Source organism: Mycteria americana, chromosome 1, assembly GCF_035582795.1.
Source record: "Mycteria americana isolate JAX WOST 10 ecotype Jacksonville Zoo and Gardens chromosome 1, USCA_MyAme_1.0, whole genome shotgun sequence".
NCBI classification, from domain to species: Eukaryota; Metazoa; Chordata; class Aves; order Ciconiiformes; family Ciconiidae; genus Mycteria; species Mycteria americana.
In genome coordinates, this window is record NC_134365.1 from 184,473,298 (window position 1) to 184,499,455 (window position 26,158).

Below are 26,158 nucleotides of genomic sequence, written 5' to 3' on the forward strand. Positions count from 1 at the left end.
ATTTTTTTCTGGATTAATGTCTAATAAAACCCCGAAAGGACCAAAACCCCTCATGTCAAAGGGAGATACTGGCAGATGCTGACAAAAGAGCAAGTGAACTTCAACAGTTATAGAGTAATAGATCTGGAGGAAAAACATTATATTAGAACAATTGAGAAAAACTGTAGTTAAGAGCAAGCAGAAAACATAAATAAGTTGCTATAAAAATCAGTAGTACCCTTATATCTTGAGTGCTTCCATCACCCCATTTCAAAAAGTGTTCTGTATAGCTACTGATGTGGCAGAGAATGGTGACAATGATCAGCAGTATGCAATAGTTTCTGCATCAGGGATGTTTTAATAAATTAGGACTCTGAAGGTAGAAAATAAAAAAAGTTAGGAAAATATAGTAAAAGTACTTGTAATGTTGTATGCCATACAGGAGGAAAGTTAGGAACATATTCGTTGTGTCTTATAAATAACCAGGGTTCATCTCATGTAAAATACTGTCCAGCAGGTTAAAACATACTAATGGAAATGTTTTCTTGCACAACAAACAATTAAACTGTAGAATTTACTTTTAGGATGTTGTAGAGGCTGAAAATGTAAATGAATTTCATGTAAGGCTCAGCTGAGCCAGACATAGTATGTCTGGAGTTATTAAACACAGTATTCCAGAGGTAGCTTTAGCTCAGAAAAATCACTAGCGTGCAGACTGTTAGAAACTAAATACTACATTAGTTGAATTATCATGCTATACTTACCAAGTTTCCTTCTTGTTTTCCCTAATCATTGAGTATTGACTGCTGTCAGAAATAGGTGAGATAGATGAATGTTTGGTCTTACTCAGAATAAATCAGTGCAGGTAAAACCAGCCATACTAAATATTTCATTGTATTAGACTATTGAAATACAATATTTTGAACAGTAAATATTATGAACAGAAATAGTTTGTCCTCACCTACTTCCTCTCCCAGCAGACAGGCAGTACTTTCAAAACAGTAAAGTTGCATATGGTTTCCAGTAATGTCTGTGAACACACTAATTACTAACTAATAACTAACTAAAGAACCTCACTTTTAGAAAAACAGGAACTTCAATAAATTACAAAGCAAAAAAGGTTTGATGTAAAGGTTAGATAATCCTGCACAGCATGATGAAGCCTGGACCTGTCTTTACTTTTATTCCTATGACAAGGAAAGCTGAATGATGCTGATGTCTTGGAAGGCATGCAGCTCATAAAAAGAAACCAGCAGGAAATCTGAAAAAGGAAGGATGGTGCTTTGTTGGAAATAATTTTTCATCCTGAGTACAATTAGGCTCCATGGACGAGCAGGCTATTACATCCTGTCGCTAAATATCACAACCCAAAGGCCCCTAATGAACTGATTAGCATTCTTGTTTCTTTAGGAAGTCAGATATGTGCACAGTTGGTGCACTCTTTTATTGACAAAGTCTATAATTATGAATATTTCTGCCATATATTAGATTGTGCTAGTATGTCAGTCATCTTATGTATACAAGCTGAAAAGAAATTATAGTTATTATTGCAGTTGTGTTTGCTTTAATTAGGAAGGCCAAAGAATATTGAATTGATATTGATCTATAGTCTTAAATCCATTGAGTGAAATGTTCAACAAAAAGCACAATGAACAAAATACACTTGTACGTTCAAAATAAAAATTTAGTGGGTTTATGGAGAGTATTTAAATTGCATATTAAAAACTTAATTAACTAATTTAGTCAACGTGGTCTTAATGGGTCCAGCTTGCATCTCATGATTTTCTAAGTAACAGCTGAGAAATTCTTGACAAGTTTCAGCCTACCACTGGATGTAGCGTTGGTGGCGATTTTCAGAGAAGCTTATGGAACTAATACTTGAGAGACGACGAGTTTGTTGCTGCCTTTCAGCTAGGAGAGACAGCTTGTTGCTCTCTCTAAACTGTCAGCTACTTAATCGGCCTCATAGTTTGAACTTCCCTCTGTGCAGCATAAACAAACTGAAGTCTGTAAGATGTCCTAGCGTCCTAAGGACTTTGGAAGATTACAGGACCTGAGCTCATTTGATGAAAAAAGATTGTATGTTGCTCTTTGGGAGAGAGTCAAGACATTGACTATGTGGACAGGTAATGAGATAGGGCTTTGGCAAACAATGTGAATTTAACTAAAGTATATAATTCCTTTATACATATTTTTAATATCTGGTCTGGACTTCAGGTGTGTATTACAGCTAGCACTGGTTTTGCTGATACTGTATGGGATATACGCACTGGATGCAGCAGCTCTGTGTGATACAAATACATGTAGGTTTGTTTTAGTATTGTAACATAGAGATAAGTAGGAGTGAGTGAGTCAAAGAAAAGGTATTATTTGACAAATACTCTTCAGAAGGTACTAATTTAAAAATCTAAACATTTCTCTGTGTTTCTTGAACTATTATATTCAGATATGGAATTTTACTGTTGAACCTGCTATGTGTATATAAAAGGAAGTCTCTATGACACATATTTTTCGACAATTGCAACTATTTTCCCAAGAACTTGATGTGGGAAACCCTCAAGAGAGTCCTACAACATTCATACCCTTTGGCCTTAGAAGAAAATAATTTGTTGAAATTCTGGTTTGAAGTGACCTCAAAATCTTTTTGCACTAGTCTTCAAAAAGTTTGCCATGTTTTTACAGAGACTGTTGCTGGCTAGTGTAGTGACAGTCTCAGTTCCATTTTGAAGATTCTGCTGAAATATATGCAGCATCTATGCGCCTGTTAATCTTTTGTTCTTATGCAGAATCGTATTCCTTTTTTGGATTGTCTACACTTAATACGCAGGTTAGTTTGTGAAAAAATTGCAAGCAGTGAATATGGGGTCTTTTAAGGAAATGTTTGGTATGGATTAACGTCATTCATTATCTGCTCTAGGGTAACAGGTGCTTTTACCTGCCTTGATACCCTGCACGATATTCGTATTTTATATAGCACAATATATTAAAATCAGTATAAACTTCAGGCAAGCAATTCACTCTGAAAAGATCTGCCATGAATATGCAACACCAAACGTACAGCAGTTAGAAATTTTGCCACAGTTATTACTTGTCTCAGCCCTGCATTGCTTTCCTGTTCCATTAACGAGCAGAATGATGATCGGTTGTCCCATGAGTGCAAAAAGGCAGTCCATGAAGTGAAGCCACTCCAGAAAAAGTTAACAAATACCTAACTTCTTGATTTCCTTTTCCTCCCACCTGTGTTGCAGCTCTGCTGTACTTCTGTCTTCATTCATCCAAGTCAATGAATTGTGTAGCTGATAATGCATATATATCAACCTGTTCATAATAATTACAGTTGGGATTGCTGTACTCAGTAGTATTCCCTGTTGTCTCCAGTTCAGCTAGTGCTGGCTAACAAAAGCCATGTTTAAGGAAAAAAGGAATGGGACTTATTAAAATTACCTAAATTGAAGCACAGCCTCAGTAGAATGCCAAGAGGTTAAGGTATCCCATAATGCACCAGATGGAAAATAAAAATCTCAGGATTCATCGTGTCTGGCATTGAAATACTGGATAGTAAAACATCTTTCCAGAGTGCTGTATTTTAAGTTTAAAATTGTGCATCACGTATTCAAGGGGAGTCAGTTTTAACAGTATAAACTAAGCAGCCTGTATGGACTCTTATTAACATAGCTGTAACTTTAGCTATGTCTTGCAGAATATCACAGAAATTTCATCTCTCTCACCTCCCCACCCCCTCAAGTTTCCTTTTCAGGATATATTCTGGCATGTCATTCGTTTACAAGATGAAGTATACATTTTATTGATAATTTTAACTTTTTTTTCTCAGCTTTTTTCCTTCCTAGAAAACTGAAGAAAGTTACTGGAATGTTTGATGTATGACATTTATACATAGTGACAACAAAACGAATGTATCTAATTTTCCTTTACCCTTCCACTCGGTGGAAAAAAGCAGCCTCATAATTCCAAAAAATAGTGTCGTTTCCCCTAAGTTCTGTTAATGATCTAAGAATCACGAATAATACGTATCCTAAATTGTAGGATCAAAAATAAACAGGATGAAGAAATGCTTGTTTCTAGTTTCACTCAGCATTAATTTCACTGTTTTCCTTTATTACAGTTGTTTGTTGTTTTGCTTTGGTTGGGTTTTTTTGAACTGCTGACATTTCTTTTGATGGTCCTAACTTGTGTTTTGTCATGTCTTGTTTCTCATAATTCTTTTTTTATTTAATATTTGGGCAGCTGTTACGTACTAACCTCTCATCAACTTTCCTCACTGTCCCACCGATAGCTTTTTAACATCCTTAATAATTCTAAAGAAACTCAACTCTGAAGGGTACATTCCTGTAAGCTTTGTGCATCTTAGGATGTAAGTAGAGGAAAGAGATTCAAATTGATACGGAAGAAAAAGCAGGCCAGCAACATCAATTCTCTTTGAGCTGTTGCTAGCCAACACAGGCGGTCTGAAGCTGCTCACGAGCTGCATCTTGTGAAGTCAATAGAAACATGGAAAGAAGCTCATACTGGCTAAGGAGCCTTGTCAGAGGAAGAGAAAGTCTGAAATCACGTTGTCGGGGGGTGATGGGAGATGTATCATTTAAAATCATCAAAATGGAGGCTTTGTTAGTCCTTTTCTATGAGACTTTCATAGTGGAGACTGTTCTGCCCTTACAGACCCAGCTAATAGCCGTCATCGTGACTAAACTGAATGTTGTGAAAGTGCATTATTTCTCCCTTCCTGCTTGTGTCCGAGAACATTATTGTATGACTTTCTGGCATGAATTCTAAATCACAAAAAGAAAACCATTAACTACTTACTTGGTATTTTGAAAGCAACTTTAATAAACCAGAAGGGCATTTAATAGTGCAATTCAAATAGGAAAACTAAAAGAAGAGCGCATCGCAAAAACCCCAAAGGGCAAAAGCACTCACCCAGCAGTAAGTTGTTACTGTGTATTTAAAACAGCGTGGTGGACAAAAATTCTATTTGTCTACATTTTAATGCACTTGATTAAAAATCCTGTGTTTCATAAAATAAAGTGACCATAGTGTATGTATCTGTAGTATGAAGTATACAAATACAGTAAATTCTCTTTTGCAATAGTTGGGGTGGGCAATTGGGAGTAAAGGTGAAATTATCATTTCTTATCTTTTGTAGTCTTTCCTGCAGCAGGAAAATAATGGAACATAAATATTTGTTTAGCTACCATTCCATTAAAGCAAACACTTTATGAAGTTGTCCTACATAAGGAAATGACTGCACACAATATTTCTTCTTTGAGCTTCTTTGACAAACTATATTATCAAAATTCTTGAATAAACATAGTTTTTTAATTTTATTTATGTTATGCAGTATTTTGGTGCTGTTTATAAATTGTCTGTCTCTTGTAGTAGTTCTGTGGTTTTCACCTCTAATTAAGTTGTATTGACATTGCAAATAGCCTTAGAAAAAGCATAAATACCTGATGCAGCCACCAGGAATAGAAATGAATGTATTGCTGTTGCTACAACAGCATTTAAAAAAAAGCAGTTATGAAGTTTTTGATCTTTCATGGTTTTTACTTTTAATACTGTTGTTTATTAATATTTCTATTTTTACTCTAATTTTAGTAGGAACTATACTATTTCTTGATATATTAAAGTATTTAGGTTAGTTATTGGTATCTGTACCTAAATTCCATATAAATTGCAATTTATATAACTAAGCCTTTAGCTTCAATAAGGAGACAGTGATACTAAATAAACTACGTAGGTGCCTGGAGTTAGATTAGTCCCATACGTTTCATTTCATACAAAATTATATGCTAGTGGAATAATCTTTTAAGTTTAAAGTGGCTGAGAAAATTTGATGAAAGCACCCTGATTTATTCATAGGCCTAATACACACACTAAATACTAGGAAGCATATATGACATGGAAGGAATTATTTTGATACTTCATTTGATGCAAATGAAAAACATGTATGAAATACAGATCAATGTTAAGTAAAAACTGTGGATTTGACTGATTTACTGAGTATTCTTGCAGCCTTAACAGCAGCATACAGCTTTCTAGTTCATGCCAAAGAAGATTTTCAGAAACTTTCACGGATGCATGAGAACATGGAAAAACTCTATCAGAACTTGATGGGATATTATGCCATTGATCTGAAGAAAGTTTCAGTGGAGGAGTTTTTGACAGACTTAAACAACTTCAGGACAATGTTCATGGTACAATCTGTTTATTTTATGCCTAATGTTTCTTAGAAATTATTTTGGTAATCTTTCAGTTATTGAACAAACTAAAAATAATTTTCTTCCTCCTCAGATGGTAGCTGATACTCATATCAGAAATTTTAGTTTGCACATCCTAAATTCTTAGGATAACCTAAGGATAATGAAGTTTTGAATTATTATTTGTGGATTTTTTTTTTCTGAAAGAATCAAAAATTCCTAATAACAATGTTTATAATTTAAGACTGAGCCTCTTACATGCATGTATAACTTGAAGGGTAAAAATCTGAAACTCTACATTTTTTTAAATACAACTGCATTTTCTGTTTAAAGGATGCTTGTTATTTACTTATATTCTAACAATTATTCTATATTTATAATGCATGCTCTTCTTATGCAAAATCCAGAGTTTTCATTTTGTTTAATTTTTCATTTGCCTGCAGCACTTGATCAGTGTCAAGTTTTGTGTCTGTAAGCAGGTTCCCTGCTATGGAAACTCAGAGCTCCTTATTCTGGCTTTAAAAAATAGCATATTTTCCTCAAATTCGGTCTGTTTCTAAAGACCTTTAATTTTTGTGACAATAGATTGTCTAGGATTTTAGGTTTTATGCATTTTAAATGCTTACTTTCTTCTTTTCCCTATAAAAAGGATGATCTTTGGGGGGAGGGTCTAAAAATGGTTATTTTATTATTATTGTAAATATTTGAATTCTATTTGAGAAACAGACATTAGGCTCATCTAGGTTATTGTTGGGTAACTCCTTTTGTGTAGACCTCAGAACATAGTTATAAGCATAATTCAGACTCGCTGTTAGTTAGCAGAGCTTTGCCTTTAGTTATCTAAGATAGTCAGAGATGTGGGTGTTAGCTCTGTCCTTGTATCACAGGGCAGCATCTGCATTATGTATACAAACGTTTGCACATACTAGCTCATCATAAAAGCTTGAGCTATTTTGGAAATCTAATTTTATTTTTCTTTAGGTATTTTTTTTAGTCCAAATGCATTTTCATTACCCTTACAAATTTTAATAATAGGGGTTCTTTTTTCTTTTTTTTTTCTTTTTTAACTCTACCAAAATGTGATTTAAGAGTTTTAACAAAAGACCTTTCTGAAAAGTGAGGTAGAAATTTCTCACCAGGGTATTTATTTATATGTTTGGAGCTGATTATATATGGCTATCAAGAGTCTTTTTGGCAAATTTCAGGATAATCAGATGTTCTTCAAAATATTGCAGGTTCTTTTACCATTGTCAATGTATTTCTTCATTGAAGAAGGATGATTAACTTGATGATATACTTAAGAATACATACTCAAGACTGGTATATGCCTCAAATTAAAACAACCAAACTTCAGGAAAGCTGATGGCTATATAAGTTCAAAATACTTTTATAGAGCTCTTATTTAGGATTAGTGGGGATCGCTACCTTTGTGATTTGTGGATGCCCCATCCCTGGAAGTGTTCAAGGCCAGGTTGGATGGGGCTTTGAGCAACCTGGTCTAGTGGAAGGTGTCCCTGACCATGGCAGGGAGGCTGGAACTAGATGATCTTTAAGATCCCTTCCAACCCAAACTATTCTCTGATTCTATGATTTATAACTGTGTTCAGATTTGGTAAAGTTAGGGGCGCAGGGAGAGGTTGTGGATTTTGTGTGGAGGTTTTGGTTGGTTTTGGTTGTTTTTTTTAAGCTTTTTTTTCAAAAATAGTTTTTTTTTCTCTTGGATTCTGAACACTTGGCTGGTAAGCAACTCTTTCTCAATGAAGAAATGGAAGAATAAAAAGGCAAGTCCCCAGTTGTGTATGAATTTATTAATTTGGATAATTTGGAAAAGGTGACGCGTGTCACATCTGGCTACCTATGATTACATAGCTCTGTAATTTACTGCCTACAGTCCTTCAGGAATGTTATCTGAGCATAAGCTTTGTGACAAAGTCTGGAGCAGTTATCCAACTCGTGCCTATTGATCTGTAGAAAGATTCAATTAGTCATTTTACCATCTACTCCTCATTGCAGCCTAACACTTATTGTTACAACACGCTTACTTAAGTTGCTTGCATGTTTCCCAGTCTTGTTTGGTTTTGCTTGGTCGGTTGTTTTTTTTTAATGATTTCAGACATGTCTGAGGGTGTAGATAGGTAAAAATACGTCTTTCGTAGATACTGAGAAAGGGTTTGAAATTCCTATGTCCCTTTATTTTGAGGAAAGGACTTAAAATGGAACCTATTTTTACCAATCATATTGGAACATGTAAAGATTACCAAGCCTCTACTACTTCAGAGTTTAACAGCTAAAAACCTAGAAGGCACAGTCTTCAATCAGAATAACTTTGCTTGGCAATGTATATATGCCAGATTTTTCAACATGGACATTGATTATGTTTTCCTAACTTCATCAGTGCCTAATTTGAAACTCAGGAATCTGATTTCAAAATTGCTAAATATTATGAAATAGTTGTATTACTTTGATTTCTGATGTTTAAACCACACGTCCCATTGAAATGCTGTAGCATAAGAATTCTAAATGCTTAGGTTCATCTTGAATTGGAGACTGAAAGAAGTGTTTGTGCTTTACCTTAATTTCCCCATATTTCTTTTCTGTGTCTGTAAAATTAGCACTGATACTAACCCCTGCTTCACAGCAGTGTTATAAAGATAGATTAATTAATGCTTCAAAACGGTTAGGTGTTATTGATGAGCATGATAGAAGGAACCTTGAGGAAAATTAATAATTCTGTCTTGCAGAGCACAGTTTTAAGGCTATATGAAAAAGGTGTGTAGATAAGGCATGAAACCACTTATCATTCAATGACACCAAAGAAAATATTGAGTAGCTGCTCAGTGTTGAGACTTTTTGGAAAACATTTTTGAGATGCCTAGCTTGAGACACCTGAGGTCTGATTTTCAGAATTGTTTATCATTGGTCTTGATTACTGACAGAAACTGGGGGTGGTTGGCATCCTAGAAAACTTAGCTCAAAAGACTTTTAAATTCAGTGCTGAAAAATCATTGGATTCTTAAAAAGTCCAAAACTAAAAGACTACTTAAGTCACCAGTAGATGTGGGAAAGTGAAGTTGTCATCCTTGTCGTCAAACAAAGTTGATAATTTACATACAGTACTTACCTACTTATAATACTTTTTTTGTTTTTAATTAATGAAAATATTTAAAAAGTTTTAAAAAAACATGTTTAAATCTGGAGCCAAAGACTTCAGGTTCATAGCTAACTTTGGACTGCACTTTGTACTTCAGTGTAATTTGTCGACTGGGACAGCTATTATTCACACTTTGGGAGCACCAAGTCTGGAGCACAGTTAGTTGGCCAGATCCAAAAAATGGGTGAAGGACCTTACCTTCAGTGATTTAACTCCCAAACCTAAATTCCTGGTACAGTCAGTGGAACATCTTAGGTACTGGACATCTCTGTTAACCTCCTTCTATGGTTTCACAGCATCAGAGGTACTGCTAACAAGCTTATTGCTTTCCTTGGAAGGATAGCTTTCTGAAATAAGATGAAGCAATTGTAGTATTTCCTTTTCTTGTGTTCGCCTAATGGTTAGAATTTTCCTGCAGTTGTAGGAGAGGGAGGGAAGAGGCCTTGCGTCAACAACTCTTATGTCCAAGACAGTATGCTAATCATAGGGCTATAGAAACCCCTTGCTCCTATCGACACTAGGTTGCTCTGCAGCAGAAACATGACTTAAAAAACCAGAAGAAGAACTACCAAGTAAGAGTTTGTTCCCAGACTCTAGAGTATTTTTCTTTTATATTATGCAAATACTTGAATAAAAATTAGTAACGATCCTGGAAAGCACAAGAGAGAACCCAAGAATGCCTCCATCTCAGAAACTCTAGGCCTTGGCACAGTATGCAAAAGGCATATACTTTGGTAATTCTTCTGAAAGTTAACTTTGCATACTGTGCCATATGCTGAATGCAATGCTGCTCGTATATAGCACATGTGGTCAGACCATGTCTAACTTTTTAGGCCTTTTGAGCAAGGAAGCATTAAGACATTTAATCTTTGAAATGCAAGCAATGTGAGAGACAAATATGTATTCGTCTCAGTCAAGTTTGTGACAATTCTTGGTTTAAACATTTTGCAGAACTTTAGATACCTATGTTTTGTGTTGAAAACACACAGAACACGTAGGATAGGATTTGACTTTAGGGCACAGACCTCTAAACATTCACATCTGTATGTGAGCTTGAGTGTCTAATCTCATGTTCTAGTCAAAGGAGAAGCATACTCAGTACAGTTAGTGGAATTTGGAGAGCTGTCTACCTGATGTCTCAAAGGAGACCTAACAGCAGAAGTGCCTAGTATCCTGAAGAGGTGTCTTAAATGGTATCCAAGACATCATCAGCCTGAAATTTTAAGTAATGACACAGAACTTAAGGAAGACCAGCATCCTGCTAGAGAAAGGCTGGAGGCAAGGTGTGATACACCAAAGCATCCAATTTACACTGGATATGAAAGTGTGAGCTACTAAATCGAGTGCAGTTGATCAGTGTGACTAGAAAAGAATAGATGCCTACATTTGGATGACTGCAGTCTGAGGCTGAGTCCTACTGGTATTATTTTTGGGGAAAAAGTAGATGCAAAGGAGAAATTTCCTTGGTCACTCTGTTAGGAAAGTGTGTAATTTCTGCCAAAATTGTTCTTGTGCTTGAGTCCCATTTGAGTTTTGCCTAGCAGTTTATTTTACAGAATGCCCAGTCTGAAAATCAGCAAATAATCTGTTAAAATTAATTAAGTCCAGAATTTTAGCATTTTGTAGTAGGTTTCTCCCCTCCTCCCCCAGTATCAAGAAAATCGACAGAGGTGACTCTGGAGAAGGCACCGTGGAAGTACAGCTTTGCTTAGTTTAGAAAGTCCATTTCATATTCATTTTTCATGATTGAAAGCTTATTCTTCTTCAGTTATCAAAGACAGGTATTTCCTCACAAGATTTATGTGATTTTTTTTTCCTTCCTTTGGTCACTATCTATTGCAGTGATGCTACAAACAGTGCCCGTGCAAATATTGCTATAATCCACATTCATCTGTGCTTTATAGTACTCTTCAGTCCAGTCTTATATTTTTTTTTCTGAGTGCAGGCTGGACGTTTTCCCACTAAAAACAATATGAGACATTAATTATCCTTGCAAACATACAGCCTATGCCTCAGACCTTATGAAGATGTTAGCCATTTTGTAGGAGGGGACACTTGAATCTATATTGTGAAAGATGAGATTTTGTGTGTAACTGCATTCTGAAAAGAGAAACTTTCTGCAATGAAGAATAAGTGCACTTTACATTTAATGCAATCCACAGTAGAGCACTGAGAATTTACCAGTGTACGTAGCTAACATTAAAATAATGAAAAGGTAATCCTAAAATAGCTTTGTTAAAAAATTATTGAATGTGACACAGGTTTTTTGCTTAATGTCTGAATATGCAAAATAATGATTTAAAAACTCTGAAACTCTTAGTTCTCTTTTGGCTTCACTGGACGCTTTGGAGTACTTACTTATAATTCAAAATAAACAATGTTGTACAGGTATTAACCAGAGGACAAGAATTTATAAACTCAGTGAATTAATGCATATGTGGATAAGAATAAGAAAAATGCACAGCTAAGTCATCCAAGCAGCCTTGTTTTGCTTGGTATAGTGGCAGCATGAGAAAGAATAAATGTTGAAACTATTCTAGAAATACAGATAGTAACATCCTTACAGTTTTGTAAAACCAGGTGGTTTAGATATTTTGAGTTCTTCCTACATTAACATGTGTGTTCTTAAGCTTTATTTCTTGCTGAATTTATAATTCCCATTTGGGGCCAGTTAGTATGCTTTTAATGTATTTATTCTGAACTTGCTTACTATTCTGAATAAAAATGTACTAAATATGCAATGTAAAATATTTATTTGACTTGAGAAATTAAGGTTAGTTAGGAGATGTGATTTTTAAAACTTTTTTCTTTGTTTTTAAGGTTCGGCTTTGTGTTTGCTAAGACTTCTGTTTTAATGGAATTCTATATTACTTTTTTTCATAGCAAGCAGTAAAGGAGAATATGAGAAGAAGGGAAGCGGAAGAAAAACAGAGGCGTGCTAAAATAGCTAAGGAGAAAGCCGAAAAAGAAAAACAAGAGAGGCAACAAAAGAAAAAGCGCTTGTTAGAAATGAAAACAGGTAAGTAATGTAGAAAACACATTTTATCTAGCATTTTACTGGAAATAAAGCTGCTATTTTTTCATTGTCTGAATGTGCTATGAGAAAAGACAAAATAAATGAATGATTTTCATCAATTGCGGTTTACAGCAAAGAGGTTCTTAAATTTTGTTTTGTTTAATGAGCTTCTCTAATTACCTGTTTTCCTCAAGCTATGTCAGAACTCATAATGCTGCTTTGTATTTTTCCATTAGAATTTATTGAACCTTGTGTGACCAAATATAAGTTCAGTTATGCTCAGAACCCCTTACATTACCTGAGAACAGATACTTTCCAAATTACAAAGCCATTTTATTTCTTTTAACTAAGGTTACACATTTATTTTTGTTCTTTTATGAGAATAAGCCCTTCCTGAAGTACTCTGGGTTTTTCTTTGAGTGTGTTAATTGTTATTTCAATAGGTCCCTATTGAAACACCTTAAAAGAAACCTCAGCCATGCATTTTTAAAGTTGCTTGTTTATGCTGTGTTGTCTTTTGTACCAAGAGAGACAGCAGGCACTGTGAGTTCTCTGTTACTAAAAAAGATGTCTGATGATCGTCTATACTGCTATATTTTATCCCAGACTGAGCTTCTGGAATCCTTCAGAATGATACATGACTTACTGTGTAAATTATCATGAGCTACTCTCATTTTTTTTCTGAGCAGATCTTGTTAAACAGTTCCCCACTCAAACCCTGGTCGGCACCTTTGGCATAAATGATTATCTGTCTCTTCCACGTTTCACTAATAGCCAGAGTAGGTGTGTTTAGTTTCAGAGATTCTTCAAACCAAAAGTCTTTGATTTATTTTCATAAGAACATCCATGTCTTGAGGTGCAAGACTAAAGCTTTCTCTTAAGATGGGAAACGAGGCGGTTGCCCTCTGAACACAGAATTTCTAATTCTTAAAAAGTGAATTCAAGACCCAATCAGAAAAGTACCAGTGACAATCTTTTTAAAGCTCACAGAAGATAGAGGAGGCTGCAGAAGACTAAGAAAGGGTAAAACTGATATCTATATTCATGCATGATTGGAAGTGTTTCAAAAGAGGTTAGATATTCTTCTCTCAGACATGTTTTATGTGTGACTGATAGTGCTTTGGATGGAAAACTGATAGTCTTTCTGGGAATAGTAAAGCTCCTCTCAAGTCCTGTTCTTCATAATGTCATGTTCAGGCTTTCCAGAATACAGGTGCCAATGTTACAGACTTCTGAGTCATATACCTGCAGGGGTATGTAGGCCTCTGGTAGTTAAACCTACTACTTCACCTAATGTAGGGGGGAACTATGTACTTGTCATTTACAGATCAGCTAGGTCATTGTGTAAATAGCTGCTTTGTCTCTTAGTAGCTCGGGGTATTTATTAAATCACGTAAGTGTCCAGAAAGAGGTTTCTTGCTCTTGTTAGCAGCCACTTAAGGTTCAGTCTGGAATGACTAATCTAAACAACAGCAGATGGGAAAAGATGATGTTAGGATCACCTGAAGCTATAAATGTCTTCAGTCTGATATTCACTAAATTGGCCACTAATGAGTTGGTGTTTGTTCTGCAGAGCTCCTTGTAAGGTTTCTTGTGCTTGTTTGCAACATCATTTTAAAAGTCTATTAGAAAACCCAAATTCTGACAGTGGAAAGCACTTGTGGTAGATTTGTTTGTCAGGAAGGACAGCAACAACAATATGAAAAGTGGGGATGGTTTTCTTTTTTATTTTGGCAGTCTTATCAAAACTGTATTTACTAACTGAAGAGGCATAATTTTGCTCTGATTCTGATGGAAGAATAACATAGACATTCAAAAATTATTTTTTCCTTGATTTCCCTCTTTTTTTTCCTAGCCATAACTAGGCTAGGAAAGTCCATTGAACAGTTGTCTTCTCATTAAGAATCTGTAAATCAGTAAAAATGTTTACATGTGACCTGCTGACAAATTTCTAACCAGGTCCTCCCCCTGTCAAAATACCAAAACACTCTTACCTGGAGTGTGACTGTGGAGTAACTGATTTTTGCTGCATATCATTTCTTTATCTAGTCTACTTGGATTTGTAGGAACATTATTTCAATTATTGCTTGAAGAAGTATCTGAAAAATCATTGATGTCACCATCCTAGAAGATATTTTCTGGGATTCAAACAGGTGCATACTTGAAGAAGAGAAAAGTATAAATTATATGTACTAACTGGTTCTTCAATATTTTTTCTTTTCAGTGAAGAGATCATAGTGTACTCTACATCTCCACTCTAATTTTTCAGTAACATTGCTTTTTAACTGAAAATGACCTGAAGGTTATGGATGCCTGTGTATCTCTGTGCTATATGCCACTTCAGAGTTTCTTAACTGTTTCTCTTAAAATTTAAAAACAAAACCACCCCACTTTACTGGACTGACAATCATTAACAGCACTGGTTGTGCTAATAACTTATTCTTATGCATTTTTTGTCATTAACACTACAAATTAGTTCTTACTATCAATCACTACCACTACATATTCAAAGCAGTCAGTCCTTAACATCTGTGTCCTAAATTTGGTGTGAATATAAAAACCCATGGAGCTGATGCTGTTGAGCTGGCAATGATGGCTACCAGTGATGGTCTTAGTTGACAAGATGACATGGACAAACTCGAGAGCTCTTCTGCAGGGGAAGCTAGAACTGAAGTGGGTATTTTTTTTTTTCTGCTCTACCATCTTCTCTTCCTGTCCGCATGCCCAGTTTGGGATCTTACTGTATTATAAGATGGTTTAGTTTCTAGACAGTTCTGAGGCTCTTGTCTATCCCTAGATTACACAATGCAAAATCCTTCAGGGGGTGTTAATTCCCTAGGGCGCAGCAGTGCTTTCAGCTGGTTTTTTTTCCTTTGCTGCTTCTGTTCTTAATGTAAAAGCAGTCTTTTCACAACACTTGAGGTTGTGCTTTTTTTCAGTGACCGTTAATTGGCCATTAGTGACTTATTTACGGTTTTGGAGCTTCTGCTTTCAGCCTGTGTCCATAATGTCCAAGGCCTGAGCTGCTATCCAGTGCTTAAACAGGATTTATATCATCGTCCTAAGCTCGCTTTGTTAACCTGTCCTAGATTCTCCTGTGTTCTTGAAGTCCTTTTCTTTGTATTTCTTCAGCTTTCATCTGCCTACGGTGCCACCTTCTGCTGCATAAGGTGGATTCATTTCTTCACGTAAAAGTGACCTATATAATGCTGCAAACTTTTTAGCTTTTTGGGGGGTATTACTGACTTTTTTTGCATTCACAAAACTCTAAGATCTTAAAGAAATATGTACAAACCCATAGATTTTATGAATATCTACCAAATATGTGAGTTGAGCCAATAAGTTGCGTATAGCACATTAGGACTGTATCATGCCAGGTTTGCGTAGCACTATACAGATGTATTAAAACAAAAGGAAAATGATCCCGAATTAAAGGTAAGTCCTGATTTTTACCTTAAACTACTTTGGGGGGGGACAAAAAATCCTTCTGGGTGAATACAATAATTTCATCACTAGTAACTGACATTTACTTCAAGCATCAGATCCAAGGTGGTCCTACAGTATATCAGCCTTCTCACGAACTGTAATAGTCTTCCTTAGCCTATGTTGTGCCTTTGATATACAGGTGACAACCATCTAGATCACAGCTTACACTCTGTCATCCATACCTCTGCATCAGACTGCTTTTGAAATACTGTTACACCAAAATGAGTGTTGATAGGGTCATTTTCTAAAATTAGATAAATATGTATAGTGTGTGATAAATCTTCATAAAGTTTTCAGTTGGAAATTTTTTATATTTCAGATATAAATAATTATATCAATAGTTTGTGGATTGTAAAATGTGTAGTGTTTTATGAATAAGTAATACAGCATCTTTTTAGATAAACAACATTTTAGGTAAGCTTCATAATATACATTTGGACCTCTGCTAATAAGACCATAGATTTTTGTTATTTATATGGAACCATTTGACTTATTCTCTTCCAAGTATTTTGAGATTTGGACCTGAAACCAATGTCAGATTTAGATCTTTGTAAATTGTAATTTGCTAAAATTCTCAGTCTCTACTTTACATCTCAGATAGTGACAGTTGTGTGTCCTAATGATCACAGCTCGAATGGTTCGCTGATATAAAAGGATGAAGGTCTTAAGTTTACATAATAAAAATATCAGCTACATATTTTCCTTTTAGCTCCATCCTAGCTTGAAAAGTATGTGGAATTCATTAAAATTGTGAATGTCTAAGCAGTGAATGATATTTGCTATTTTGAAATTTATGATAATAAAACCTGTCCTCTAAATACTCTCTGGGATACAAAGTGATATTCATCATGAGATGCTTTGTCAATAAGATTGCTTTACATGTTTTTATGAAGCCAGTTCAAACTATCACATACTATCGTTCCAAAGGTAAATAGCCAGTGGAAGGGGATCTTTATGTAAATGCCACTTGTCTGCATGTTATTAACATTCAGACACATACTTTCTCATGCTGTTCAGATTCTCAGTAGAAAGCACACCAATCAATTATTTTGATCTTATCACAGTGTAAAGAATTCTATAACTGTGATAACACTAGCTAAATTTATTGTAATATAATTGAGAACTCCATCATTGTGGCATCTTCATTGTGTCTTACTTTGAATACTATTTAAGTAACAAGCCAACAGGAAAAGGTCGCTCATCGTTTATTGAATCGGGCGCTATTTTGTTCAGTGGACATTGTACATATATTTGCTAGTCAAGAATAGACTATTTTAAGACCTTAATGAATTATTGAACTGTAATTGTATCATTTAATGAATTGTTAATAAACTGAGTCTTTCTATCCATCTGTCTATCTAAGGCAGGAGCCAGACCTCCTCAGGAGTGCCAATGGTGACAAAAGCTGCCGAGGGTGACAAAAGCTTGTGTTAGGTTATTGATAGTATATAGGGATGTTATGGGCTCGGAATCATGATGCGTCATCTATCCTGCCAAAAGACATTAATTACTGGTCTTTACTTAGGATGGGCCACCTTTACTTAACCCAGAAAAGGAACATGTATAATTTTATATAAGTTCAATAAATAACAGGCCATTTTCATCAGTGGTTATTTACAAAGGTTGCCCTTTCTTATGCAAAAGCAGTGAAGTGATGCCAAAATGATGTCTTAAAACATCTGATTTCCAATCTAGAGTATTAGTTTGTTTTCAATTGTGTTACTCAGTTTCACTTTTATCACAACTAACTGGTTTTAAATCCATGTTCCAGTTCATTTAGACAGTTACGACCTTATTTGCAGTCAATTTTGCAGCATTTATTTTTGCAGAGGTTTTATATTGTTTATCTGGTTTTGGAAAAAAAAACATTCATGTCTCACAAACTTGCTAAAAATGTTTTAGGTTTTGGTTCTTCATTTACTACTCTATTACTGTCTGCTAAGTTGTGCAATATGAATATTTTCATTAGTTCTCTATTGTTCTGCAAAACAAAAGGACACCATGGATCCCAGCACTGACAGTTTAAGCAATGAAAATACTAAACATAATTAGGTAATTAAAATTCAGATTCCGACAGATAAAATACTTGCCTTTGAAATAAAGTAAAAAATCCCAAAACCTGCTTATACTAGTAGGTACCCCCAAAGGCCCTGTTTTCCCTGCCTAGCTCAAGTTCGTGAGGCCTCCATTTTATTTATTTCTTCTCACTGGAAGAAGACAATCAATACCTCTTAATAATATTCCTTTCCTCTGGGGGGAGTGAAGGACTGTAAATGTTGCAAATTATAAAAATCTGTTCATGTTCCATTAGAACTGAGATGACATCAGTAGCTTCTAACATATGTTGATAATTTGTTGTTTTAAAATGCCTGCTGGGCTACTTTCCTGAAAAACACAACTTTTGGACAATAGTAGGTTTATTGCTAGATTTTGAGCATTTAGGTATATGTTTTGCGCAACTAAATTTACCATGAAGGGGACAAAAGAACTGATAATGCTATATATGAAGAAATCCTGAGGATACAATATTAATACCCAACAAGTGTTTTGTGTAAGGGCTCTCTTCTCTAGGGAGTTTCCCCTTTTGGAATTTCAAGTGCTCCGTTCATCTCTGTTCCTCCCTGGTGATGATAACTCTTCCCAGTTGTTCCATGACACTTACCCTCAAATTGCACCTTCTTCACCAAGAGGATTCCTGAGGCCACTTTTTGTTATTTAAATTTATTCTTAACAATCACTTTTATTATGAGGCCAGTGGGGAATAAATCTGTTCCGTAACTATGAGGAGTGTAACTTCTTCCTCTTACATTAAATAATAATGAGCAGAAAGAACTGTGTGACCTTTTAGAGTTGCCTACTCAGTGCTTACTCATGTTAATACTTAGTGGGCAGTTGACAGTAAGCTCATGACAAGCTTGGAGAGTAGATCTAATTTTGCTATACGCGCATTAAAAAAAAAAAAAGTACTATATATGAGGAACAAGTTGTGACAGACATTGACCACAAATCTACTGGAAAGGAGGTATCACCTGATATGTCACCAAGTATGGAGGTTGTTTTTCAGCTGCAGTTGTATTGTTTTGACAGTAAAGTATAAATCTGGGTAAATTACTGAGAACAGATGTTCCCTCAAGAATAATTATCGCATTTGTACTTGAAAATGATACAGAGAATGATAAAATACAGGTATGCTCAATTGAAAAAAATCTGGTCTGAAAAACAATGTGTGATACATCTGCAGAAGCCACAGCAAAAGATGAGATACAGCAAAACCTCATCAAGTCTCACACTGTAGGTTGTTCAGGGAATTAGATGTTTTTAGTGTAAAAAAAGTAGAACTGATCTGAATGTATATTAATTAAAACCCAACAACTAATAGTCACAAGTCATGTTCTAACAAGATCTCAAAGGTGCTAAATCTTCTGAAGCATGGAGGTGTAGTTCATGCACTTGTTGGCAGCCCATGGGCTCAGAATGCAGCAGCTGCTATTTGTTTGTACTAAGTAGTACCTCTAAAAGAACAAGAGATTTGGAAGAAACAATTATTTTTCTTTCTGAAAATTTTACTTAGAAGTGGAACCTTTGGAGATAGTAGCTGAAAGGTGTTTGTGAAACTGAGGTTTACACAAAGCCCCTGAAAAATAAATAGGAGCTGTATTTGGGAGAGAGAGAAATAGTCAAAACAGAACTGTTGAAAAAATTAAGGATTATTAAAGTAATGTCTATAGATAAATATTCTCATAAGACTTGTCATTTATGTTGTAGCTGTAGAATTTCTAAAAAACTGTGAAAAGAATGCTGCAAACTTAAAATGGCATTACCATGAAAAAAAATTACAATCTCTGGAGCCATCTTTGGGATTAAGAGCTCTAACGTTCATGCAGATAGTAGGTTTTGGTTTGAGTAAGCATTTCCTACTCCAAATACTACCTCACATCTACTCCATAAAGGAGGTAGACATCAGAGTCCTCTTTAAACTCTCACTCCTGCTATGTGTAAGTGCTTTTATTCTTTCTGTTTTTTCTGAATCATCAAAAGTTTCTTCTCTCAAGTTGCAGAGGAGGGGAGGAATAAATATCCTTACCAAAGCATTGGAGGGTGTGCTTTATTTTTACTTTACTTAGTGCAAGGTTGTAAAAGAGCCAAGAACCTCCTCTGTGATTGTTGGAAAGCTAGCAGGAGAGAAGGTCATGTCTCTGATTCTTCCTTCAAACTGAGTCTGCCGCTGCTTGTTTCTATGCTGTTCGCTATGACGCTTATCTTCACTTGGCAATACCTCAGTGGCTGTACAGAAGTACAGTCTTGTTACTGCATACCAAAATATTCTTGCTCTGAAGCTTGCTGACAAAAGTTACTTGATTTCTCTGGCAGCTTCTATCCATTGAAAGCTATTAAATGCAAATACAAAGTCTTTGAATCACAAACTGCTGGAGACCAAGAGACCATTCTAGAAATGTCATTACATATTTATCCTGCCCTTTTTCTATATGTTTGCTGTTGGCTACTAGTGCATGGAGGATGCAGGGCTAGGTGGACCTTTGATGTGATCCTCCTGGGTATTCTTGTGCATTTATAGCCACCCAAACAAAAAGGGTCTTGCCCACCCAAAGCTGTCCAGAAGCTTTCATTTGATTAAGCTTGGTCATGTAATCCAGTCAGAACTTTCTCACTCCACGAGTGAGAAATTATATAACTTGTACATTCCTTCAGCTCCTCATCTCTGTAGCACAACTGTCAGTATGAGTGATCATTGTGTATATTTTCTGATTTATTGGTTGTTTATAAATTTGAATGGAAATAGTAATGTCTTTCCCTGTGCTCAATGAAGTCCTTCAGAGGCACACAGTAACCAAGAGGCAAGATGTTCATACATACCCACACACATATATTCAGCTACATATATTCTTGTAAGAAGCTACATTCAGTTAAGAATGCTACTATAGTGGTTCTAACTGCTTTCTAAATAAAATTGTAATTGGTATGTCTCAATAACAGATGATCTTTCCCCCCCCCCCCCTGTGAAACAACACTAATGAAAATACTAGGTTTTGGCTAGTCTGAAAAACAGATTGGTTGCATTCTTGTCAGCGTTGTTGGAGTTGGAGCTGTGATGTGTAAAGAAAACAGAAAAATCATTCATTAACAGTAAAACTTGACTCCCTTCATATGTAGCTGATGGTTCACACTATTAGCTGTCCTATCAAATCTTAATTTTAGATAACAGTGCATAAGGTTGGTCTGTTTTAGTTATGAGTGATGAAATATAAGTAACTAAAACTTAGCATTTTGCTTATTTTAGCAATTTTATTTTTCCACTAAAATGGCAGAGTATCCCTAGTGAATAGAAAAAAGGCTATAAGATTGTGTCTTTAAACTGGCTTTTTAAAAATATTGTCAGGTAATGCAATATATAATGCATTACTAGAATATCCTGTATTGTTGAGTTGGTGAGAGAGTAGGTGTGTATGCAGATAAATAATTTTATTTTCAGACTGTTAGTTACTGTTTCTGTGGACTTAGTGGAAAGCTAACCTCTTTTTTGTTGTAGCCATGTTTAGAGTTTCCATTGTAGATGGACAAACCTGCTCTAGTGTCTGACCACTCTCAATGCGGGGGGGGAGAGAGGGGGAAGTCTTACGTTTGAATGCAATTTCCTGTAATTCAGTTTGTGCTCATTGCCTTCTGTCTTGTCCCTGGGCACCTCTGAGATGAGTCTGGCTCAGTCATCTTTACACCCCACCCAGTGCCCCATCAGGTATTTATATATATTGATAAGATCTCCCTGAGCCTTCTCTTCTCTAGGCTGTACAGTCCCAGCTCTCTCAGCATGTTCTCCTATGCGAGATGCTCCAGTCCTTTGATCATCTTCATGGTCTCTGACTGACTTTGCTTGGGCATGTTTGTGTCCCCTTTGTACTGGGGAGCCCGGACCTGGACCCACCACTGCAGACGTGTCTCACCAGTGCTGAGTAGAGGGGAAGGATGACCTCTCTTGACCTGCTGGCAATGCTTTTCTTCGGTCGTCTTTGCAACAAAGGCACAATACTGACTTGTGGTCAAGATGTTGTCCACCAGAATCCCCCCCCCCTTTTTTTTTTTTTGAAGACCTGCTTTCCAGCCAGTTGGCCCCCACCTGCGCTGGTGTATGGGGTTACGCCTCACCACATGCAGATCTTTTGTTGAATTTCATTAAGATTTCTGCTTGCCCATTTCTCCAACTTGTCAAGGTCCTTCTGAATGGCAGCACAACCATCTGGTGTGTGAACTGTTACTCTGAATTTTGCACCATATGCAAATTTGCTCAGGGTGCATTCTGTCCCATCACCCAGGTCAGGAAGAAAGACGTTACAAATATTGGCCCCAGTATCAAGTGCTGGGGTACAACACTTCAAAGGCTTGGCATTCTGTTTATTCTTCTGTAAGTCAAATTTACCTCAGGAAAACTTTTTTGGGATCTCTCTCAGAAAAGCTTGCTCTGGCAAACTCTTTACTGGATCTGGAATCAATATAAATGATCCTGGATAATCTCTGTGGAAAGTGAGTTTACAGTGGCTTTGTTCTGTTGTCACAGAAAGAATGGGATTTATAGACTCACAATAAACATCAGAAAATTATACATTTTTATTAAAAAGTTCAATATAAAGATTAATTCACTATCAGTCCCATTACTTAAGTGGGAAATTGTGATCCAGTTGAGATGCAGAAATAGGTACCTTATGTCACTGAAGTATTTTTGTATCTCTGTGGCACAGAACCACCTCTAAAACCACAGTTTACCTTTTGGTTTTCATGGTATGAGTTATCCTATGGAAGTTAGATTGGTGTAGTTACCAACCTTAATTTCAACAGCTGATTTGAAAGGGAGAGCTGTCTTTCAGAGTTCGTGAAGGATGGATGCTTAGTTTTCATTTCACTTGTTTTGAGCTCTTTGGATCTTGGGGCACACTTTCATTCATATGCTCAGAGTCAAAATCTATTTCTGTACCATAAAAGCACTTTATGACAACTCAACGATGGAACAATTTCAGCAAGAGGATACAAGATGGCATGAAACCCACTCCCCTCAGCTAGAAGATTTATAGAATAGGTGCATCAGTCATTAGGGGAAATCATACCTTTTTATAGTATGCTTGCCTGGGGCTCTGAAGCTCTAGCAAAGGCTTACTACTTTGTGTTGGGCATCGGTAAGAAATGTAACTCTTCTGCTTCTGGACTGGACTGTTTATGTGATTCCTGTGAGGTATATACATGTGTTTGACTTTTGGGAAGGGCTGGTATGTGTCTTTCGCCTGAAGTCACTGCTGAGGAAAGACAAGTGAATAGTGATATTTCTGGCTGAAGTTGGATTTAACACTTTTTAAATCTAAAAGGAACTGTCCTTTCAGCCAGTCGATCCAAAGCACACTTGACAGCTATTTCTGCTTTGCATCTGTACATTGGAAATTTTCTTTTCCTCACTGTAATGTAACAAGGTTCTTGCAAGACTTGATCAGGGTCAAAGGAACTCTTGTGTTCTCTTACGAGTCACGGCTCTAGTCCATGCACAGTTATTGAAACTCTAACTGATAGCCATGTATTCCTTCACTCACCTGTCAATGAAGATTATCTTATTGGTGCTATGGCTTTTACCAGAAAAAGTTCAAAGCCTTAGAGCAAGTTCAAGTTGAAGTCTGTATATGCTGTGTATTTTCTGGACAAAGATACCCTTAACATCCACCCAGAATTTCTTTGTAAGATTGTATCTGAATTTCATTGGAGTGAAGAGTCTGAGTTTAGGCAGTCATGTTGCTAAACATTTTGAAACCTTCCCTTCTGTGGACATTGAGATTGCTTTGTATTTTTATATTGACAATATAAGAGCCTTCAAAAAGTCTCCTGACCTGTTCATATATAAGACTGAGAGGTCTCAAAGTTGTTATGTGTCAGCACTATGAATACTTCACAGAATCTGGCTGCCTGAGACTCTGAGACTGAAAAGATGGAACCACTTCCAAAACATTGGAACTCGCTCCTGCATTGATGGCTTAAATTATGTCCCTCTCTGTGATCTGCTGTTCTGCTCCCTGGAGTTGAAGTCACTCAACACTATACCATTGCTAAAGCTTTCCTCTTGTGATGTTGTTCAGAGAATGGTCCTTCAATTTTTATTCAGATGGAGACCTTTAGTCAGCTGGGCCTTACTTTGTAGGCTGTACTGGTCAAAATCAATCATTATACAAACAAACCTACAGGACTTTTTATGATGTCTTGAAAGTATAGGTACAACATTAACAAAGTTAAAAGATGTATCTTTCTTTTTCTCCTTCTTCACCTTGTATGAATAGTCTGGAAAAATCTCTGCTGTCATTGTCCCAACCCTGGTATTCACTTGCCTCAGAAATTTTTTTACATTAAGGCACAAGACTTGATGTAGCTACACCTGAAAGAAGGCTGTGAAGGGATTAAATTTCACTTGATCAAAAACTGGGTACAGTATATCAGACCTGAATTATATCCTGAACTGAAGAGAAAAAAAGCAGTTTGTATTCTAGTCAAAAAAGAATAAAAAATTATTCATCCTGGTAATTACTGAATTGTGAGATCAGGACTTAATTCTTCAGACAAGAAAAACAAATCCAATATCTTCAGCACTCCAAGTTTGTTTTTAATTATATAAAAGCTTGAGTGCTGCCATGGAGTTACTTCTAAGATGATATAAAGATAAAGTCTTTGCTAATTCAGATAACTTGATGAGTAGCCCTTGAGTTTTTGCACCCTTTTCCTTCTGTTCCAGCTATGAAATATTAAGGTCTGTTTTTAATGTCTACATTAGTCCAAATCGTGCAGTTTTAATTTCAGATGAGGCTTAGTATTCAGAGGTTGGCTTTAGGAGCTGGTCCTTTCCATTACTTACAGTGTAACAAAAAGCTGTATGCAACTGCAATGCCATAAATAGATCTCAGTGGAAAATGACAGTCAAAGTCCCTGTAGATAAATCTCTTAAGGGTTCAAACTGAGTAGGCAACATCAACAGAATCCATCCTAAAGAATTCTTGGTTTGGTTTTTCTGAAGCTCCTTAGTATTTCCTTCATAAAAAAAAAAGCAGATTTTTTTTGGAGAGGAATAGCTGAATAAAGCTTTGATTCCTTGAAAGAGGCAATAGACATATTATTATATGTTTTTCTCCTGGTAAAGTGAATTTCTGGAGTCCTAGTGTTGAGTGTGATGTTTTAGTTTCTAGTTGACAGATGCAGGGGAACTGTAAAAATGAAACATTTTTCATCCAAAGTAATCTTATTGCCTCACTCTTATTTTAAAACCATATTGCTAATGATATTTGTGATTCTATCATGTCTGTGGACTACTGCTCCTGGAATCATGATATATATCATTTGTTCCTTAATAAGTACATAAAATGCAGGAGTCGTTACTAACTGCAGTATCTCTTGCTATCATCATAAGACATGTTAAAGTTGTACTGTAAAGCTTATGATACTCTGCACACTAAAGGAGAAGGGTCTCTAATATTCTTAACATTTTTAAAGATGTAATTATAAAATTAGGCAGTTTATATCTGACTTGGCACTGAAATGTCAAGGGCAAAACTTACAAGCTATTTTGGCAAGTTTACTTCTGCTTTAGATGGTATTTAAAAGAGTTGTATGAGTTTTAATTAGGTATGATATTAAAGAGTATTAAATCTCCTATTCTGCAATTGAAGAAAAAGAGATCATTTAGATCATAAAAGGGTATATTTCTCAAAGGAATTATTGTGGGCTATGTAGCTATCTGCAAGCCAACTGGAATTACTAGTTCCAGGATGTCAAAAGATTGATACACTTGACTAATTAGGAAGCCAGCTGGGACTGGTGACAGCAATCTGCAGCAGCTTGTGAAAGCCGATTTAAAGGTCCCATAGGAAGTGTTAATATTGAACAATATTTGCGGCTCTTACACTATCACTGTAGCAATGTTGTATGCGGTTCTCCCAGGGCAATCGAAAAGATTTCTAAAATACTGCACGGTACACTTTCATTTCTTAAACTTTCCATCATATAAACTTGGATAATATTATAGATAGTGTGGGTATTAATAGCTAGCGGTGTAACTTCATAGAAGGTGTCACAGACAACTGTTGGTGTAGGCATCAAAAAACAGACTTTGGAGCCTAACTGAAGGTGTAGAAGTTTGAAAAACAGGCTTTCTGCATGTTTTGGGTAGATACATCATTAACTATGAATGTTTTTATTTGCAGTGGTTAACTTTCTTCAATACATCCATGCATACAGGAGAACTACTAGAGGAGTTTTTTAATTCAAGTTTCTATAGAC

The 26,158-nt window shown here is 35.9% G+C and overlaps 1 protein-coding gene across 4 annotated transcripts in view; it reads left to right on the plus strand.

Moving 5' to 3' along the window:
• DIAPH3 (diaphanous related formin 3) overlaps positions 1 to 26,158 on the plus strand; it is a 249,115-nt gene that overhangs the window by 158,862 nt on the left and 64,095 nt on the right. For all 4 annotated transcript variants that reach the window (XM_075488665.1, XM_075488675.1, XM_075488656.1 and 1 more), the window contains 2 exons: positions 6,027 to 6,191; positions 12,229 to 12,364. In XM_075488665.1, the coding sequence (XP_075344780.1) occupies positions 6,027 to 6,191; positions 12,229 to 12,364 (301 nt within the window). The remainder of the gene's footprint in view (positions 1 to 6,026; positions 6,192 to 12,228; positions 12,365 to 26,158) is intronic.